The sequence below is a fragment of the Penicillium rubens genome, assembly GCF_028828025.1.
Source record: "Penicillium rubens strain IBT 27055 chromosome Unknown utg000001l_segment0_segment0, whole genome shotgun sequence".
Classification (NCBI taxonomy): Eukaryota; Fungi; Ascomycota; class Eurotiomycetes; order Eurotiales; family Aspergillaceae; genus Penicillium; species Penicillium rubens.
This window is the reverse complement of record NW_026890599.1, coordinates 5,461,115-5,478,525: the sequence shown is the minus strand read 5'-3', so window position 1 is coordinate 5,478,525 and position 17,411 is coordinate 5,461,115. Positions and strand designations below refer to the sequence as shown.

Sequence of the window (17,411 nt, the reverse complement as noted above, 5' to 3'; positions counted from 1 at the left end):
CTTGACGCGGCGACATAAAGAGGTGCGGATTTCAGGGTTGACCACGTTTAGTAGTGGCTTAAGTACGGCTGCGCGGACGGGAAGCCCTATTTTCCACGCCCTATGGTCGTATGTGTAATGTCCTCTGTAAAAGATAATTATAGAATACGAATGCCAGGGTTGGGGATGGGATAATCCTAGAGTGAACGTTAACATCCAGTCGCCAGCTGTGAAGGGTGGGTGATTGATTATTACGGTAAAGAGGCTGAAGATAGGGCGGCGAAGGATAAACTCGGAGAGTAATAAAACAAAAACAAAACAAAAACATACAACAGTGAGGATTCGCTGGTGGTCACCCACCCAACTACTAACTCACCGGCGTGTGGCTTAAGTACGGCTGAGCGGACGGGAAGCCCTGTTCTCCACACCCTATGGTCGTATGTATCAGGTTACGAGTAGAAAAGAAATAGAACGTCCCAGATTGGAATCAATTGGTGTGGATGAGAAAGATATGTGCATGTATGGGTGACGAGGTGAAACTCAGGCTAAGACCAGGAGACAAAGGTCGAGGATTTGGCCTACAAGGTTAGCTACGATAAAGCCGAGCGTGGAGCAAAACAAACGAATATTGCTGCAATGTATATTTAGTTAACGGATATATATGTGATGAGTATAGAAGGGGTGTTGGGTCTAGACTTTCATACTTCCAGTTTGCCATCCATGACCTGGTCGTTATCCGACAGGGATCAATAAGATCAATAAGAAGTCTCTTTTAACCCGCTAGGACACGGCACATAGAAATGTGGGTATGGACTTCTTAGCTAGAGCTAGATCCTTTATATTGTTTATATATACTATCTATTGACTGGTCATGACAGAATAATAATTACATATGTATTGCCTGGACGACAAAAAAGAAACAGGGGGAGGGCGTCCATTCCTCCGAAAAGAGAAGAGAAACAAAATCTACCCATAATGTACAAAGTGAGGTCCCACCCTGAACTCCAAATGACCTCCAATCTATGCATAGTGTACAAAGTTCGGGCTTACAGGTCTCAGCGACCCTCAGCTCCCAGTGATCCTCAGCACAAACTCATATACGCCAAGCGTAATGACAGCCGAGGGCAAAGACCGAATCATATGGGGAGCCAAGCCTCCATACAATCCCGCCATACCTTCCTCTTTAGCGACCAAACGGAAGCATTGCAACAAGCCCGTGTATTTGGCCCGGCCATTCTCCACAGGCGCTTGACGCAATCTCGTTCGAATAACCTAAGGATGTGAGCGTGGGACGAAAGACAATGGCTTAGAATGGCGTACCTCATGAGGATATGTCATTAGACCCGCGGCTAACTTTGCAGAACATGCAGCACCGCTAGTACTAACCCAATGGAAGAATTCGTCCAAGAACACAGTTCGCGTTCCCTCGGTAGTTTCTAACGACCGATGGAAGCTGGTTTTCAGACGTTCGTAAAGCACTAAATGCAGAGCGGTTTCAATGGAGCCGAGATAGCTAGCGCTTAACCCTCTGTAAAACCCGCTTAACCCCTCATTTCGGAAGACTTGCCGGATGCAATCAATGCTATTGCGATATCGACGAGTTGTAACCCCCCGATTTCTGTTTTGTCAAGTTGGAGTCGTGTCTTGACCAGCCATATTGGATTCGTTGCTGTGGAAGTTGCTATCCCCGCGCTAATTGCAGCCTGTGCGTGGACGAGGGGGGAATCTTCCGTATGTCCTAGCACCTTAGCCCCGAAATGTTTGCAATTCCCGTAGACGTAAAACTTGATCGCAGTCGCCGGGACCACGCCGGCCATGCTTGGACCGAGGCCTCGGAAAAAGGCTCGCCAGCCTTCGGCACGATAAATGGAGTTAATGACCTGCATCGTTCTGTGATTTGACCCGCGTGGTTGTACTGTCTGTAGAGGCTGATTTAATTGATTGGAGGCGCTAGTGTTTTGGGTTTGATAGAAGTCGGATTGAAGGCGTGTCCGCAATACGTCAAGGGGCGACGTCACGATAGCAGTAGCTAATCCACCGCTCCTTTATTTGAAAATGTCAGAAAAGTCAAGACAACCAGCTGGAAATGACTTACGCGCCTGCGAGAAGGTGCACCGACGGTGCAACCGTCTTCTTTTTCGCAACATGGGTAGAGGTGCTTGGTTTCACACTATCTGCATACCGGGCCTGGTCATTGGCCTCCATGTTGATATCAAAGATGATAAGACTGCGGAGAAAGGGCTGAAAACATTTTTCCAAGACTATCCCTATCTATCTTCTTATCTACCCATCACATGATGCATGACAAATGATCGCGACACGAAAGCACGTGATGGTATCACGATCACATGCAAAAGAACTGGACTACCTAGTCGGATATATATTTTAGAATTTCTAGGTGCTCAATTCATAGGTAACAAGTAACAATCAATCGTTTAAGATACAAAAGCTTGTGAATAAACACTAGACTAGACCCGTAGCAAGGTGATAGCCGAATAAGTGCACTAGCTAATATATATCGACATCAGGTGCTAGGCTCTACTATACAAACACTATCCACATACTAGGGGAATCCTATGTATACCTCATCTGGGTCTCGTTGACATAGCATATAAACAAAACACCAAATATAACAGCCCAAAAAGACACCGGAAGCAAACCCAATTGTACCAAGCTCAGACCCAAAGTCACAAGCTAAACGAAACTAATTCGACTTCCCCGAAAACGAAACCAGAGCATGATAGGACTCAGTTAAAGGCCACAACCCCTGAGCAAAACTAACCGCCCCAGCAACAAGAAGCACATAGTAAGCAACCGTCCACCCAATACCCAAACCCTCACTGCCTCTCACCCCGACTTTGATATCATCAGGATCCTCCTTACTCCGAGTCACAGGAGGACCAATCGACTCAGCAGCCTCCACACGGCCCCAGAACCGCGGTAGTCCACACCAGTTACAGAAGCTATGGATGACAACAACGGCCAGCAACGAGCCCGTTCGCAGATAGACAAAAGTCGCATACCAGCCGAAGATAGTCGTGTAGCCGAACTGGAAGAGCGACCGCAGTAGCGCGGCCAGCGCCGGCGTGTCCGGGTGCGTCAGACAGAACTCATAGAAGTGGTGCACGTGCGCGATGCCGAAATACAGCGGTGCCAGGAACACGATTCGGCCCGGCGAGGTGTGTGCTAGTAAATGTAGCGGTACCATCGCGGATCGGAACATGACTTCTTCTGTGAAGGGGCCCTGAGAGGATGTTAGATTGTTTTATGTTTATGTTTTTTTTGGCCCGAAAAGAAAAAGAACAGGAAAGACATACCGCGACAAAATTCCTCCATCCAATCCAGCCACCCAGACTCTCGGAGAGCTTACTAGGCCGGAACCAGAACTTCCATTCGCCTTCGACAATGCCACGCTCGAAGAGCGGGCCGAGGAACAGAATGGCGGTTAGGAAAAGACTTCGAAGCATCTCCAACAGGCCGACGGGCCACCAGCCGAGGAGTCTGATACCGGCACCGAGGGAGGAATTATCCTCCTCAACGATGATCCAGAGGACGATGACTGAGCTCACGATACATGAGGCCGTGACGGCGCGGATGCGGGCGCGAATCACGGACGGGGCATCGCGACTGAGACTTGGAGATGGGCGGGTTGTTGGGGAGAGATAGAATGGTAGCACGTAGAGTAGTGTGAGGATGACCTGGATGGGTTAGATACGAGTCGTTTTTTCTTTTCTTTTTCTTTTTTTTTTTTTTGGTTGTCTAGGAGTCTACATACAGATAGAAAAGCGACCGTTCGTTCTGACAGGGCAGGTTGATCTGGGTTGTTAGTTGACACTTTTCTTTTTTTTAGGGTTTCCCCCTGACTTACCCTGCTTGGAGTATAGACTCTTGAGTCGAGCCATTATCCCTACGGGAGCCATGATCAGCAGAGTTGGGGAGGTTTACTTCTTTATGGAGATGGATTTTATTAAGAGAGAGAGAGAGGGAAAGGGTCTGGATGTTCTTTGTTCCTGTTACCGTACGGAGGGACAGATGGTGATTGGTTATAAATGATATAATACAGTATGGTATTGTTATAGTCATGGACTTGGTATCAGGGGGAATCAATGGGGATTCCTCCGATTGTTCTTTTGATTAAATTATTCTATATATATCATGTATCTATATAAGAGTATAGTATATAATATATAAGTATAAGTATATATTAATAGTATAACCAATTCAACTCAAACAGGGGCTAAAAGCCAATTCGAACGGGTGGACCGTGCAAAGACCAAATATGATCTCTCACTCCCCCCTTGAGTGTCATTCATTTTAAATGTGAGTCAATGCTAGGGATCGTGGACAGTTATTCTCCGATTCACGAGGAAACAAGAATATTTATTGGCGAGCGTCTGATAATTGTCGGGATCTGCCATTCTGCTACTCCGTATACACTAGTGGCAGTTCGTCAGGGACAACGCACACAGGCTCCACATCGAAATAAAATGAGAAAAGATGTTTGAAGGAGTCAACGGTGGTTCTCGAGACTCCGCATTATGGAGTTTAGGTAGAAATTAAAGATGGCTTAGCACGTAGTATTCGAATATAAACATGGCCAGACCCGATATATATGAGATACGACCAGAACAACCAGAGAAAAAGAAGAGAAAAAGAGAAAATCAATCCCCTCGTACTTTTGACTACCATCTTGACCAATTAATCCTCAATTGACCCTCCAGTCCAAGTCCAAGTCCATGCAGGCTGCATCATCCCTGCAGTCTAAGAGAGTCTAAGATCTCACCTGCTTAGACGCTCACCGCTGGGAAATTCTTTTCCCCCCCTTCCCCAAGTGTCTCAAACTTCTTCTCTGTTTCTGCTTCTCGTGCTTTTCGTGTCCCTTTTTTTTCTGTTTTTCTTGTTTTGAAACGTTTTAATGATTGTTTTTTCCAGTCACTCTCTTAATGGCCTTGGATGTTTGAAACGAACTAATTGACGACTCTGCACGTCTACCCACGCTCTTTTTCTTGATGAACATCAGCCTATAGAACAACCCTTGATCTCAAAAGGGTACCACATTCCTTACATCGAATAACTCGAATTACTCGGAAAAAAAACAACCCACTCTTTTGACGTTTTGTTTACATCTTGTTTACCTTTGCTTGGATTGCCTTCGCCTTTTCGCCTCTATTCGAATCTTTTCAATCAATGCTCTAAGTGTGTCCAAATAATGTCTTTTCCCGTTCGCTCAACCTCGCCGCGCGTGCGAAGGGCATTGCACGAGCGTACTCCCTCTCATTCAAACGAAAGATCACCAACCCGGTCATTGCGCATGGTGCCCGATGAAGAGCTTGATATGTACACCACAACGCCATTCCCGACCAAACCCGAGCAGATTCTGTTACCGCTCCCTGGCAAAGGACAACAATACATATCAGACACCGGTTTCAGCTATTCCGATCACCTGGGCCCGTCCACGTCAACATATGCCTCACCGGCTTTCAGCCAAGCACCCAACAGCCCGAGAGATCTCTCAATTGGTAGCTGGGATGTATCCTCCACCGTGGATACCGGTAACTCACCTCCGCAGTTGTGGGATGATGACCCATCCTCTAGCAAGTCGTCGCTGCCAGATGTCTCAGGGAAAGCACCAGACTATGGGTCTGAGAGTTCGGAAGCCGAGTTCTCAGATGACGAGATGATGGTCTTGCCGACGACCACGCCAACGATAAAAGCCGTACTCTCAGAGCCATCCATGTCGCCAAAGTCCTCGGCGGAGTCCGTGACTGACTACTCCAGCCCCATCATCGAACAAATCGGCGCCCCGTCAAGTCCCAACTTTGTGATGTTGGATAACTCAAGCTTCCACCGTCCGGCGACAGCATCATCAGAGTCAGACCAGCGAAGGAACTCGCTCTCTTCATATAACTCACGAGGAACCGTCGTCAGACATGTCGGCTCTGCACCCTGGTTCCAGAACGCCTTCCAGCCAGCCTCATCCGAGCGATCGAGCTATGGAGCCCGTTCATTCCACTCCAGCCCGCCCACGCAATCTATAGCCTCATTTCACTCGAGCCCGCCGGCACAGTCCATAGCTTCGTTCCGCTCGTCATCCAGGGCACCATCAGGCAGCCGTTCCCAATCAGCGACATCATCTTCACGCAGTCTCCGCTCGGCTTCTGACTTGCAGGCAGCCATCGACAATGGCGTGCCTATTCAGTACCCACGTATTCGCGCGCCATCGTCTTCAAGCTCCCGCGCCGGCACATCAGTCTTCTCAGAACGCGACTTCACCCCTGGCCCTGCATCCGGACGTTGCAACCCCCACTTGGCATCAGGACGCTGGAACCCGCATCTATCAACAGTCTCCTCCATCTGGTCCGCCGATGAATCAACCAACCTCGCGGCAGAACCAGCACCAGAAACAGACTCAGACCGCGACATGGCAGAGCCAACCCCACCGCCACCAGCAGCCCTGGCAACAGAAACAACCAGATCCTCCGTCTGGCTCGTCGAGCCCTCAAACGACAGCGAAGACGAACGCCTCGACAGCCTAACCAAGCTCCCCACCCGCCCAATCTTCTCCCAAAGCCTCTCCTCCGGCTCAAAGCGAAGCAACAGCACCCGCAGCCTCCAACGCCCAGGCACGGGTTCAAGCACAATCTTCAACATCCTCCCAACATGGGCAAAGGTCTACTACCTCCGCGAACCAATGGGCCTGAACTCAACCCTCTCCATGGTCGACGGCTCCCGTCCACCAACCCGCCCCGGAACCTCAAACTCAAGCGTCTTCAACCTCGTCCCAGGACCCCTCAACATCCCCCGTCCCCGCTCCCCGGAACGTCCCCGGACCCCCTCCCCACAACGCCAAGCACTTCCCCAACGCCGTCTGGAAAGTGACCCGCGCGATCCACGCGCCCACTGGGTCCCATCCCCACAACCCGAAGACGGCGAGTTCACGGGGAACCACCTCCACCGTCTCCGACACAGCTGGTCACCGCATCTCATCCCGGACAGACGTGTTCCACAGCGTTCGACAAGTCGATGGCGGCCGCCATCTCTCGACTCGCGCCACGAGCCTGTCCTCGGCCGTCGAAATATCCAGGTCTATTCTTTTTGTCTGGGGTTCATTTTCCCGCCGGCGTGGTGTGTGGCGGCGATCTTGCCGTTGCCGCCTAAACCCAAGGTTGCGATGGTCGAGTTCGAGGGTTCGGATGTTGGGATGGCGCTTGAGGCTCAGTGTATCAACCTTCAGCAGAGGAGGAGGGATAATGCGCGTTGGTGGAGGAATCTTAATCGATGGATGATTTCCCTTGGGGTTATTATTCTGATTGTTATTATTGTGCTGGCGGTTATTGGCACTACTACGGGCTTTTAACTGATCTTTTTACGCTCTTACGACTTGGACTTGCAACTTTGAGACTTTCTTTGATGATATTTTTCTTTTTTCTCTTTCTTTCTTTGGGGTTGAGTCCCCTCGACCAGTCGACTGGTTTCTTTTGCTGTTCACTGATACTGCAGACCCTTCTTCTCTTCTTCTTGTGATCGCTTCATTCAGCCTTTCATCTTCTTTTCTTCTTTTCCCTTCTCTGGCACATTGCTGTGAACGACTCCACGACTTCAACGCACATAAATATCCTCTTCTGTTTTACATTTTTCTTCACATTTCGACATTTGCATGAAGACTCATGGGCTTCATACGGGATTCGATGCATGGCGACTGCCTTTGTTTGCATTTATGCTATACGTCCATGTAATGGATATATGTTTCTTGTTATTTTTGCTTCTTGAATTTGAACTTGAAGGGTTTATCACATACGCATATTCTCTTTTACTCTCCTCTTCGGTGTTCTGTTGTACCATACTTTGGTCAATTCACTTGTAGTATACTCAATCTCTACGTGAAAGTAATTGTAAACCAGTTGCTATTCCCTAAACCATTCAACACTTGTAACGACACAAACCCGGACGAGACCAACCCCGACCAAGTCGTCATTAAATAGAGATAAAAAAACGAAAACACTCCTAATTATGTCTTGTAGCGAAGCGGAGTAGACCGAAAAAGCCGAGCCAACGGCTATTCAACCCCTTCTATCCAATGATTCCATCACCTACACAGTTCTCAAAACTGAGTCTACAACTTCCGTCCAATCTTCTGCTCAACAGCAGCCTTCAATTCCTCACCAGTAGGCATCTTAACTGTACTTCCCCGTCTACCGCGGGTCTCAATCTCAGCCTTGATCTCGGCAACAGCCTCGTCAAAGTCACGCTCAGGATCATTCGGCAGGCCCAGGTCAGGGGGACGCACGGATTCGGTGCTAGCGGTGCGAGGGACGTGGGGACGGTTGCGGCGCTTCAGGCGGGAGACGAGGTATTTCCTGAGCGGAGAGAAGGAGGCGAAGCCGACTAGGGAGACGGCGATGTTGATGATGCCGTAGAAGTACACACGGGACCAAACGGTGAAAGAACCATCAAAGTTGAGGATAATGAAAGGAATGACGGTGAAGGAGAGGGTTAGCTGTGTGGCCAGCCAGCTAAGGAAGTCGTAGTAGCGCTTGTTTGGTGTTGGCTTGGTGCCATCCGGTGTGAGGAAGAAGGGGCGCACGTAGCGGCGGAAGTCTATTGTATGGTTAATTATGGGAGGGTCAGATTATGGAGGGGACCTTTTTGTCGGCTTACTCTTTGCCACAGTCTGAACGAAAGAGCCCAGTACAAAGGTCATGTAGTATCCTGGGTGGAAACCGTGCCAGAGGGCACTGGTAGCGAAAGTAGCCATGCTGGCGCGGAAGCCGGGTTTCTTGCCCTTGGGAGTGACACGGAGGTAGACGTAGTTGCGCAGCCAGTGGTTGGTGTTCTTGTTCCAGTTGCCCAGGTAAGCGTGCGAGTTCTGCGCCGTCTCCATGGCCCACGGATCGACGTTCTGCAGTCGGTTCCAGAAGACCTTGCCTGTCTTCGGATCAAAGCTGTTGTATCCCATGCCAGATAGGATACAGGCACCCTCCGTCAGAGCCCAGACACCGTAGTACTTGGTACGAGCAGTGAAACCAAGCATGTGCACGGTGAAAATGCGACGCAGGAAGGAATACTGCATGAACTCGTCTGAAAGCACAAAGTCGGTGGTAAAGTATGAGCTCAGTTGGATGAAGGCGAAGATCCAGATCAGTCCAGCAGCAGCCTTCATTGCGGCAGGTCTTCCGCTACGAGGAATCTTGCGCTTCTTTCGGGTAGGTGGCACCTTGGATGGGTCAGTGCCAGGCGGGACTTCGAAGAGCGTAGTGTCGATCCAACGGCGGTAATCCACATATTCAAAAGAAGGACCGGCAAAGAGAGAAGGGAAGAACATGACATAGCCCAGGTAGTCTATAATACTCGGGAACTTTGTAATAGCAGAGTACTTCTGCGGGTCCGAGAGTTGGTCCTTGGGCAGACGGCCGTCATGAACATTCCAACAGAACGAGGTAAGTTTCATGACCATGACCATCTGCGCCCCAGTAATGTCGACGGCTGACTTTTCGTCTACCCTCTGACGCTCGATGTGGTTAATCGACATGTGTCCCATCAAGAAAAGGAACCCAATCCAAGGCATCAGGGACCCATCCACGTAGTAGGCGATTGCATAGGTGGCCGCGGCACTGTATAGGAGGGTGCGAAGACCATCCCAGAGGTCGAAGAGCCCGACAATATAGAACAATGACACGGCGATAATGAAGACATTCTTTTTCCAGGGTTGACCGTCGGGGATACGTTTGAGGAGGGCGGCCAGTGGGTAGGAGAGGAGGAACGAGCCGATCAGCTTGACTGGAGCTGGTCAGAAATTGCTAATAACGTCGGGAGCTTATGGAAATGGAAGATCGTACGCTCATCAGTCGATGCGCCAGTGAGTTTGGCTGGCACCTCGAATACTGCGGGGAGAAGTGTTAGTGACCGAGGAGCTTCCAGCTATTAGGGAGTCGACTTACTCTGGTCTACATAGGGCAACATATTGTTGGCCTTGTAGAAAGAGAACAAAACAGACAAAACAGAAAGGAGAATTAGAAAACAGATGAGAGCAGAGAAGAAAAGAAAAAGAAGAAGCAAAGGAAAAAAAAAGGGCGAGAGAAGAAAAACAGCTTGTCATGTGGAAAGTGGAATTTCCCCCAACAACTTCCCGCTCCACATTCAACCCCTCGATCTTCAACAGCTTCAACAGCTTCAATAGCTTCCATAATATAAGCCAACACTTTTGAGACATATCTCCTGGTGACATATCTCACCATGGATGTCGTCGCGGCTGCCTCGGGGTACATCTCCAAGATGGTCACCGTGGGTGAGTCGGGAGCTTCGTCATCCAAGATGAAGATCTTGCTTCTTGATAGTGAGACAGTGGGTGATTTTACCCTGATAACAATATACTAATCCCGATCGCTAACTCCTATGGCCACAGGTCCCTATTGTTTCGACCGCCATTACCCAATCCGCCCTTCTTAATCATGAGGTCTACCTCATTGACCGCTTGGACAATGCCGCGCGCGAGAAGATGCGACATCTGCGATGCCTCTGCTTCGTGCGCCCATCACCTACCTCTATTCAGTTTTTGATTGACGAACTTCGAGAACCTAAATACGGCGAATATTACATCTACCTTAGCAACATCATCCGAAAATCCGCCCTTGAGCGGCTGGCAGAAGCGGATAGTCACGAGGTTGTCCAATCAGTCCAGGAACAGTTTGCCGACTTCCTCGTGATCAACCCGGACCTTTGCTCTTTAGGGATGGGTTTCCCATTGCAACGGATATGGAGCCATTCGCCGGACTTATGGAACCCAGATTCACTCCAAAGAGCCACAGAGGGGGCCCTGGCCCTGCTCCTCGCATTGAAGAAGAATCCGCTTATCCGCTACGAGAAGAACAGTCTATTGGCCCGGAAATTGGCCACGGAGGTCCGATACCACATCACGCAGGAGGAGCAGTTATTTAACTTCCGCCGGACGGATACACCGCCCATCCTGCTCGTTCTTGACCGCCGCGATGATCCCATCACCCCGTTGCTGACCCAGTGGACGTATCAGGCTATGGTGCATGAGATGCTTGGCATCAACAATGGCCGCGTGGATCTACAGGATGTGCCAGACATCCGACCAGAACTGAAAGAGATTGTCTTGGCTCAGGACCAGGACCCATTCTTCAAGAAGAATATGTATCAGAACTTTGGTGATCTGGGCCAAAACATTAAAGAATATGTGGAGCAGTACCAAACCAAAACTCAAAGCACTGCGAATATCGAGTCCATTGCGGACATGAAACGTTTTGTGGAGGATTATCCCGAATTCCGCAAGCTGGCAGGTAATGTGAGCAAGCATGTTACCCTGGTGGGCGAACTCAGTCGGCGAGTCGGCGAGGATACCCTTCTTGACGTGAGCGAGTTGGAGCAGAGCTTGGCATGCAATGATAACCACTCCAATGATCTCAAGGTATGTCCACAGGTTGAACTGGTTATGTTTTGCTCATGAACTCACTCTTTTCCAGTCACTACAACGGATCATCGGGCTGCCAAATGTGCCCTCAGATAATAAGCTGCGCCTGGTGGCTCTCTACGCCCTTCGCTATGAGAAGCAACCCAACAATGCGCTGCCAATCCTCCTTGATCTCCTCGTCACAGCGGGCGAAGTCTCATCTAACCGCGTAAATATCATCCCCAAGCTGCTCGCCTATCACCACTCCCTCCAAGCCCCGCCAGTCGCAGGTGGGTTCTCCGACCTCTTTGAATCAACGTCTTTCTTCTCCGGCGCTAGCAGCCGCTTCAAGGGCCTTAAAGGTGTGGAGAATGTCTACACGCAACACTCCCCCCGACTAGAAGTGACTCTCCAAAATCTCATCAAAGGCCGCCTGAAGGAACTGCAATACCCCTTCCTCGAGGGTAGTGGACACACGCGCGACAAGCCGCAAGACATCATCATCTTTATGGTTGGCGGCGCCACATACGAGGAGGCTAAGATGGTAGCGCAGGTCAATGCCAGCTCCCCGGGTGTGCGAGTCGTTCTAGGCGGCACTTCCATTCACAATAGTACAACCTTCTTGGAAGAGGTTGACGATGCAGTGAGTAGCTGGCCAGAACCAGGACCGTCGACGGCTGCGGGACGGCTGCGACGGGAGGTGGGACGATAATTGTGTTTTAGTGTATATGGGTAATGGAATAACAGTATATCGAGTGAGGCCTGCAATGAGAGTCAATTTCAATAGAAACCAGAAAAGAGAGCATTTGATGGCGATTTATTTTCGTCCGTGTCGCTATCGCTTTCCGTATGAAGAGAGAACCCCAAATGCGGAGAGATTCATCTTCCTCTTTCTCCCCTCACCTGAGCCCACATCATGGAGCAGACATCCCCAAAAGGAGGACCTTCTTCTCCAGCACCACGCGAACCAAAACTCCATCTCCCTTCAACAACCGATCCACCCGGTCCCCAGAATCCCGCCAAACCCCTCGTATGGCTGGTATACAACCCCTCCCCCACAAAAACCACCACCAACACACTAACACACCTCAGATCTTCGGCGCAACCGGCCACATGGGCCGCTCCTTAGTAAAAACTGCCCTCGCAAACAATGACCTAGTAGCAGCCGTCGGACGCACATACGAGAACAGCCCCACAGCGATGAAAGAGCTCGAATCCGCCAACTGCATCGGACTCCTCTGCGACGTACGAGCACGCGAGACCGTAAAACGCGTGATAGACCAGACAATCGCGCACTTCGGCCGAATCGACATAATCGCAAACTGCTCCGGCTACGGCGTCATCGGCGCCTGCGAAGACCAAGATGAATTCGACATCCGCAACCAATTCGAAACAAACTTCACAGGAACCCTGAACATGATCCAGCTGTCGCTGCCGCATTTCCGCCAGCGTCGCGCGGGCAGATATCTCATTTTCAGCTCGACGTCTGGTGCTCTCGGCGTGCCCGGGCTTGGACCTTACTGCGCCTCTAAATACGCTGTCGAGGGCTTGATGGAGAGTATGCTGTATGAGGTGGATAGTTTTAATATTAAGGGTACGCTTGTCGAGCCGGGACATATGCGTCGGGATGATATTGGGGATTTGGTTTCTTCGTCTGCGCTTGCTCCAAACCCCTCTGAACATCAGCTTTCGTCGCCTTTGCCGCTGTACGGTCATTTCTTGGTTAAACCGCCCAGTGAGCCGTATAATACGACTACGTCGCCGGCGGCGCATGCGCGTCGGATGCTTATGTGGTTGGGTGATAAGCAGCCTGCTAGTGCGGTTAAGGCGGCGCATTTGGTCTGGCAGCTTGGGCATTGCTCTTACCCGCCTCTGAGGCTGATTCTGGGTACGTATGCTGTTGAGAGTGTACGGGATCGGTTGAAGTGTATTATCGAGGAGATTGAAGATTGGAAGTATCTCAGTTTTCCGACGGGTGAGACGCAGGCGGCTGGAGGGCGTGAGAGATCTTCCGCCCAGGAAGGGGGTGAAGGGAATGAATTGGGTAACGGATGATCTTGTCCTTGTCAACATCTTATAAATCTTACATGATACCCCGGAGCATTCCAGTAGTTAGTTGACCAACAGTCCGTACCTAGCTAGAACTTGGGCATTTAATTGGATGTACCCCCTAAGGACGAACTCCTGAACTGGCTATTGTATCTGGCTATAGCAACATGAAAGTGAAAATGAAATTTCATCAGGCTATGGATAAGGGTATAGTAATTCAAAAAAGGAAAACAAAACAAAACAAAAAAAAAAGATTCGAGTCAAGGCTCTCAAAGCTCAAAGCCGCTTCATTGACTTGGTCAATGCACCCATAAGGTCAGGTCCCGCACAATGAACACGCTGTGCATCTGCGATATCAGCTGCCAGGATCATACCAGCTTGGACATCCCTAGCTGGAGTGCTAGAATTCTGGAAAGTCTGCTTAGAAATGAGATGATGCGGGATCTCACAACCAGAGATACAACGAGCAAGAGTTTGAAGGGTTGATCTTTGGAGATAAGCTCCCTCTGACGGCCAGAATCTCTTAGCTTCAACCTTTGTAGCTATGTCGGGAAGGTTACGCCTTTTTGCCCAGAGGTATGAGATGAGGAACCGCATGTACAGGTAGCGACGACGAGGGCGGTTATCAGAAAGAAACTTCAACGGCCGGAGGTCCAGATCCTATTGAATTGTTAGTGGACACTCTCATATTAGTCGACTTGTGAAACAAACCTTTACTCGAATGGTTTCCGGCTGGGCCCCTGGCTGAAAATCCGGTTGATAAACGATGTCCTTGTCTATCGATTCATTAAGGACAACACATCTCCATTCTGTTCGGTCGGCAATCTTTCCGGGCATTGGAACGATCGCAATATCACCTTTGTCCAGGAGAGATTCAACTTTGTGATGCAGTGAGAGTCCTAAAGATTGGTTAGCTAAAGTCCCTAATCGGACGGAAGGAGAAATTGGTCTAACCATTTTGCGGGAGGGTAACCACGGCGTCTTGGTCACCGAAAAGATGTCCAAGTTCTTCTCGATCCATGCTCTTTGGCACTATATGCGCCGCCTTGACATCCTTTTTATTGACATAAAGCCCGAGGACATGACAATAGGTTTTGTTGGGGACCGTGCTGACGTTATAGTACTTGTTGACCTGATCTTTGAACTTTTTCTGATTGAAATCCAAGGCTTGTTGTTTGCCATCCGCTCTCATCACTCGCGTGACGATGGTGTCTCTGTAGGCTCTCTCCAGAAGTCCTTCGTCGGGGGGGTCATGGCGCCTGCGTCGTTTCTCAGCGGCGACAGTGTCATTCAAGTCTTCTTCAAGCATATTTCTTTGTCGTTTGATCACACGGAGAGTCGAGGTCGTGGATCGAAGTCTGTTCATCAAGGGTTCGATTTGGCGCCGGTACTCAGTGTTCTCAAGGGCCATGCTGGCGTTCGCTTCGTCCAGCCCAGCCTTGATCTCAGCAATGTAATGTGACTCATCTTCTAATTGGGCAACTTTCGTTGCAAGGAAGTCTGACGCGGTTGACTCAACTGACGTTTGAGAGATCTGCGAGAGCTTAGACGCCGTGCTGACAGAGCGTCTTTGGTGGGTAGTCAAAGCTTCTTGGCGTGCTAGCGGCATAAGGGATGAGATCCTCTCAGGGATGGGGAAAGGGGGCTTTTCATCCATGGCGGTGATTGGGTGGATAAAGGCGGGGGTGTGACAAAATAAAAAGCAAGGTCTGTCAATCGTGAATGATAAATGGAATGATGGGTGGACGATGAATGGCCGATGATGAATGGTTGATGATGAATGGTGGGGAAGTGGAGGAAGTGGAGAGGAAGTGGGGGGGGGGGGGGGGATGAGGCCTATTTATAGAAACAAACATCACATGACTTGTCACATGATCGAGGACAAGTACTAAGAACAAACTGAGCGCCGCTTGACTAGCATGAAAACTGTCGCCCGGTGAGGGATAGACGACATCATAATACGGAGTAATGAAAGCCGTAGGTTATGACTAGTGTTAAGAAAATAGACCAGTTCACTAGAAAAAAGACACTTAACTATTTACATTCAGTTGCAAATCTATTTTTTTTTTGACATATAATTATCTCATATCCAATTCCCGGGTACCAGGGCTAGTCACACAAATGTGTGCTTTCGTTCCTCCGGGATAGAGGGCTATAGAACAGTGACAAGGGTCTGTCCTTGTGGTGCTAGTTGCTCGGCTCGTGGTGGTATCATGGAATGAACCTCTGCAAAATAGTTAGCATACTCGATGAATGTGGGCTAAGCCCAGGATTGAATATGGCTTCATACAATATGCGGAAAACGTTTTGCCTATCCGTTTTGCGCATTTCACGGCCACGTTCTCTGTGGCTCTCTTCAATACGCCTCTGTTCACATCGTAGTCTTGCGCGCTGGATGAGAGATTGTTGACTGCACTCGGCCCCCAAATAGCGCTGATTCCATCAATGGTGCCGGCACACGCCTCAGCAAGGATGCTGTTGGGAGTAGTCATGTAGAGATGAGGTTATTCAAAAATGTAGGTGCCGTTGCGACCTGAAGGCCGGGGAGATGGATGGGATGATCCAACAAATTACATGTCCAAGGCAGAAAGCATCAACCCAAGCGAAGTGGCTGAGTGCCTACTCAAAGGTAGTACTCTTGTACTCTTTGTGAAGGCAGCATCGTCGCAGCGTTATGCGAATCCTGATCTCGCAGCAAGGGCCAGAGAGAGAAGAAGGTTCAATTCTCTACATAAGACTAGCTAATATACTGACTAGCTAGCAAACATATAAGGCCTAACAAACAAGGCATCGGATGTATGTCATAACAAATCCTCCCCGCGTTGGGTAGCAGGGCCCGTTGCCTCGCTACCCCTGGCACCCCGTACACATGTTTCGAACTACTAGCGAGTCACGCCAAATATTTGACGGACTTGCAGGATCATACGCAAGCACTCTGGCCACACCCGATATCTCGACTGACTGTTTCTCCCGAACGAGTCGAGCAAGATGGCCATATGGTCGTCTTCGCCTGGCCTTCGCTCATTGGCCTTCGTTCATTGGCCTGCAAAGGCAATATCCCATGCTGACGACTCCTGTCATTATCAAGGCAGCGCTTGCCTTGATGGTCATCTTGCATACCAACCATACCCGTGCCTTAATTATGGACCCCGAGGCGCAGAGAACCAGGTTCCCCTTCATTGGTGAGAACACTCCACTCAAGTCTATTCCCGAAGCTGCAAATGTAGCTGGCCCGACGTTCGGAGGGGTACTGAAAGTACTGAACTTGGTGGCATTTCAACCTACTGAAACAGTACTGGAATACCTCATACGGATCCAGTCAGACCAGAAGAACCTCACCAAGCACGCAAATGTCCCCTGGCATGAGCTTTCTCACCAAACATCCCATCCAATAGAAGACATAATACCTGCAGTGGAAGAGTCGATGATCTTCAACTGGGTGCCTAGTCTTGGGCCCGCCGTTCTGGAAGAAAGTTCATTCCAAAATATGGCTGTCAAGCAAACCTATATCCGCACCAAGCTGGGAATGCTGGCTAACGCGGGAGCCGGAGGGGCAGATGGCAGCCAGATTGTGCTGTTCCTCCAGGGTGCTTTGGCCAACATGTCTTCGTTGTGTGTGGAACATGCTGCGCAGGAGATGAAGAGCATTGCGCAATGGTTAGCGGAGAAGAGTTTTCTGTATAGGCAGTGTTGCGGACTGTGCGCCCTTCACCCTAATGGATCTCACCGTCAGATTCCCCTCCCCCATGGGATAGAGTAATTTTACGACTTCCTCGAGCCTTCGTCTGCAGCTCCGCAATGACATAATTCAGGATCCTAGATCTGTCAGGAAAGAACGGAAGAATCCACTCCGACCAGGAAAGACTATACTCTTTGCCTTATGGTGGGGCTGGACCTCGTGGGGGCAATATTACCGTATTCGGAAAGTTGCGGCGCATTGTGGGCCTTCCCCCACGTTTCAACGTTCCCTTAT

At 49.9% G+C, this 17,411-nt stretch overlaps 8 protein-coding genes across 8 annotated transcripts; 4 read left to right on the top strand and 4 right to left on the bottom strand.

The window, feature by feature from the left end:
* Positions 1-1,044: 1,044 nt before the first annotated feature.
* Positions 1,045-2,184, bottom strand: N7525_002096 (uncharacterized protein; the record flags this gene model as incomplete). Its single annotated transcript, XM_061212170.1, has 4 exons — positions 1,045-1,251; positions 1,300-1,561; positions 1,588-2,022; positions 2,075-2,184. 4 exons carry the CDS (start codon positions 2,182-2,184, stop codon positions 1,045-1,047), a joined length of 1,014 nt encoding a protein of 337 aa, XP_061071396.1.
* A 499-nt stretch (positions 2,185-2,683) lies between these two features.
* N7525_002095 (CAAX prenyl protease RCE1) lies at positions 2,684-3,899 on the bottom strand (the record flags this gene model as incomplete). Its single annotated transcript, XM_002557241.1, has 4 exons — positions 2,684-3,223; positions 3,297-3,677; positions 3,755-3,795; positions 3,848-3,899. The coding sequence occupies 4 exons, from the start codon at positions 3,897-3,899 to the stop codon at positions 2,684-2,686; spliced, it is 1,014 nt and encodes a 337-aa protein (XP_002557287.1).
* A 1,289-nt stretch (positions 3,900-5,188) lies between these two features.
* On the top strand, positions 5,189-7,336 carry N7525_002094 (putative serine-rich protein; the record flags this gene model as incomplete). The annotated part of the gene is made up of 1 exon (XM_002557242.1): positions 5,189-7,336. The coding sequence occupies one exon, from the start codon at positions 5,189-5,191 to the stop codon at positions 7,334-7,336; it is 2,148 nt and encodes a 715-aa protein (XP_002557288.1).
* A 756-nt stretch (positions 7,337-8,092) lies between these two features.
* N7525_002093 (lysophospholipid acyltransferase) lies at positions 8,093-9,939 on the bottom strand (the record flags this gene model as incomplete). The annotated part of the gene is made up of 4 exons (XM_061212169.1): positions 8,093-8,577; positions 8,638-9,756; positions 9,816-9,860; positions 9,918-9,939. The coding sequence occupies 4 exons, from the start codon at positions 9,937-9,939 to the stop codon at positions 8,093-8,095; spliced, it is 1,671 nt and encodes a 556-aa protein (XP_061071395.1).
* A 273-nt stretch (positions 9,940-10,212) lies between these two features.
* N7525_002092 (Sec1 family protein) lies at positions 10,213-12,101 on the top strand (the record flags this gene model as incomplete). Its single annotated transcript, XM_061212168.1, has 3 exons — positions 10,213-10,320; positions 10,382-11,407; positions 11,463-12,101. 3 exons carry the CDS (start codon positions 10,213-10,215, stop codon positions 12,099-12,101), a joined length of 1,773 nt encoding a protein of 590 aa, XP_061071394.1.
* Positions 12,102-12,238: 137 nt separating this feature from the next.
* On the top strand, positions 12,239-13,444 carry N7525_002091 (SDR family oxidoreductase; the record flags this gene model as incomplete). Its single annotated transcript, XM_061212167.1, has 1 exon — positions 12,239-13,444. One exon carries the CDS (start codon positions 12,239-12,241, stop codon positions 13,442-13,444), a length of 1,206 nt encoding a protein of 401 aa, XP_061071393.1.
* Positions 13,445-13,714: 270 nt separating this feature from the next.
* On the bottom strand, positions 13,715-15,095 carry N7525_002090 (HNH endonuclease signature motif containing protein; the record flags this gene model as incomplete). Its single annotated transcript, XM_002557246.1, has 3 exons — positions 13,715-14,098; positions 14,150-14,337; positions 14,393-15,095. The coding sequence occupies 3 exons, from the start codon at positions 15,093-15,095 to the stop codon at positions 13,715-13,717; spliced, it is 1,275 nt and encodes a 424-aa protein (XP_002557292.1).
* A 1,212-nt stretch (positions 15,096-16,307) lies between these two features.
* N7525_002089 (uncharacterized protein) lies at positions 16,308-17,198 on the top strand (the record flags this gene model as incomplete). Its single annotated transcript, XM_002557247.1, has 1 exon — positions 16,308-17,198. The coding sequence occupies one exon, from the start codon at positions 16,308-16,310 to the stop codon at positions 17,196-17,198; it is 891 nt and encodes a 296-aa protein (XP_002557293.1).
* Between the last annotated feature and the right edge of the window lie 213 nt (positions 17,199-17,411).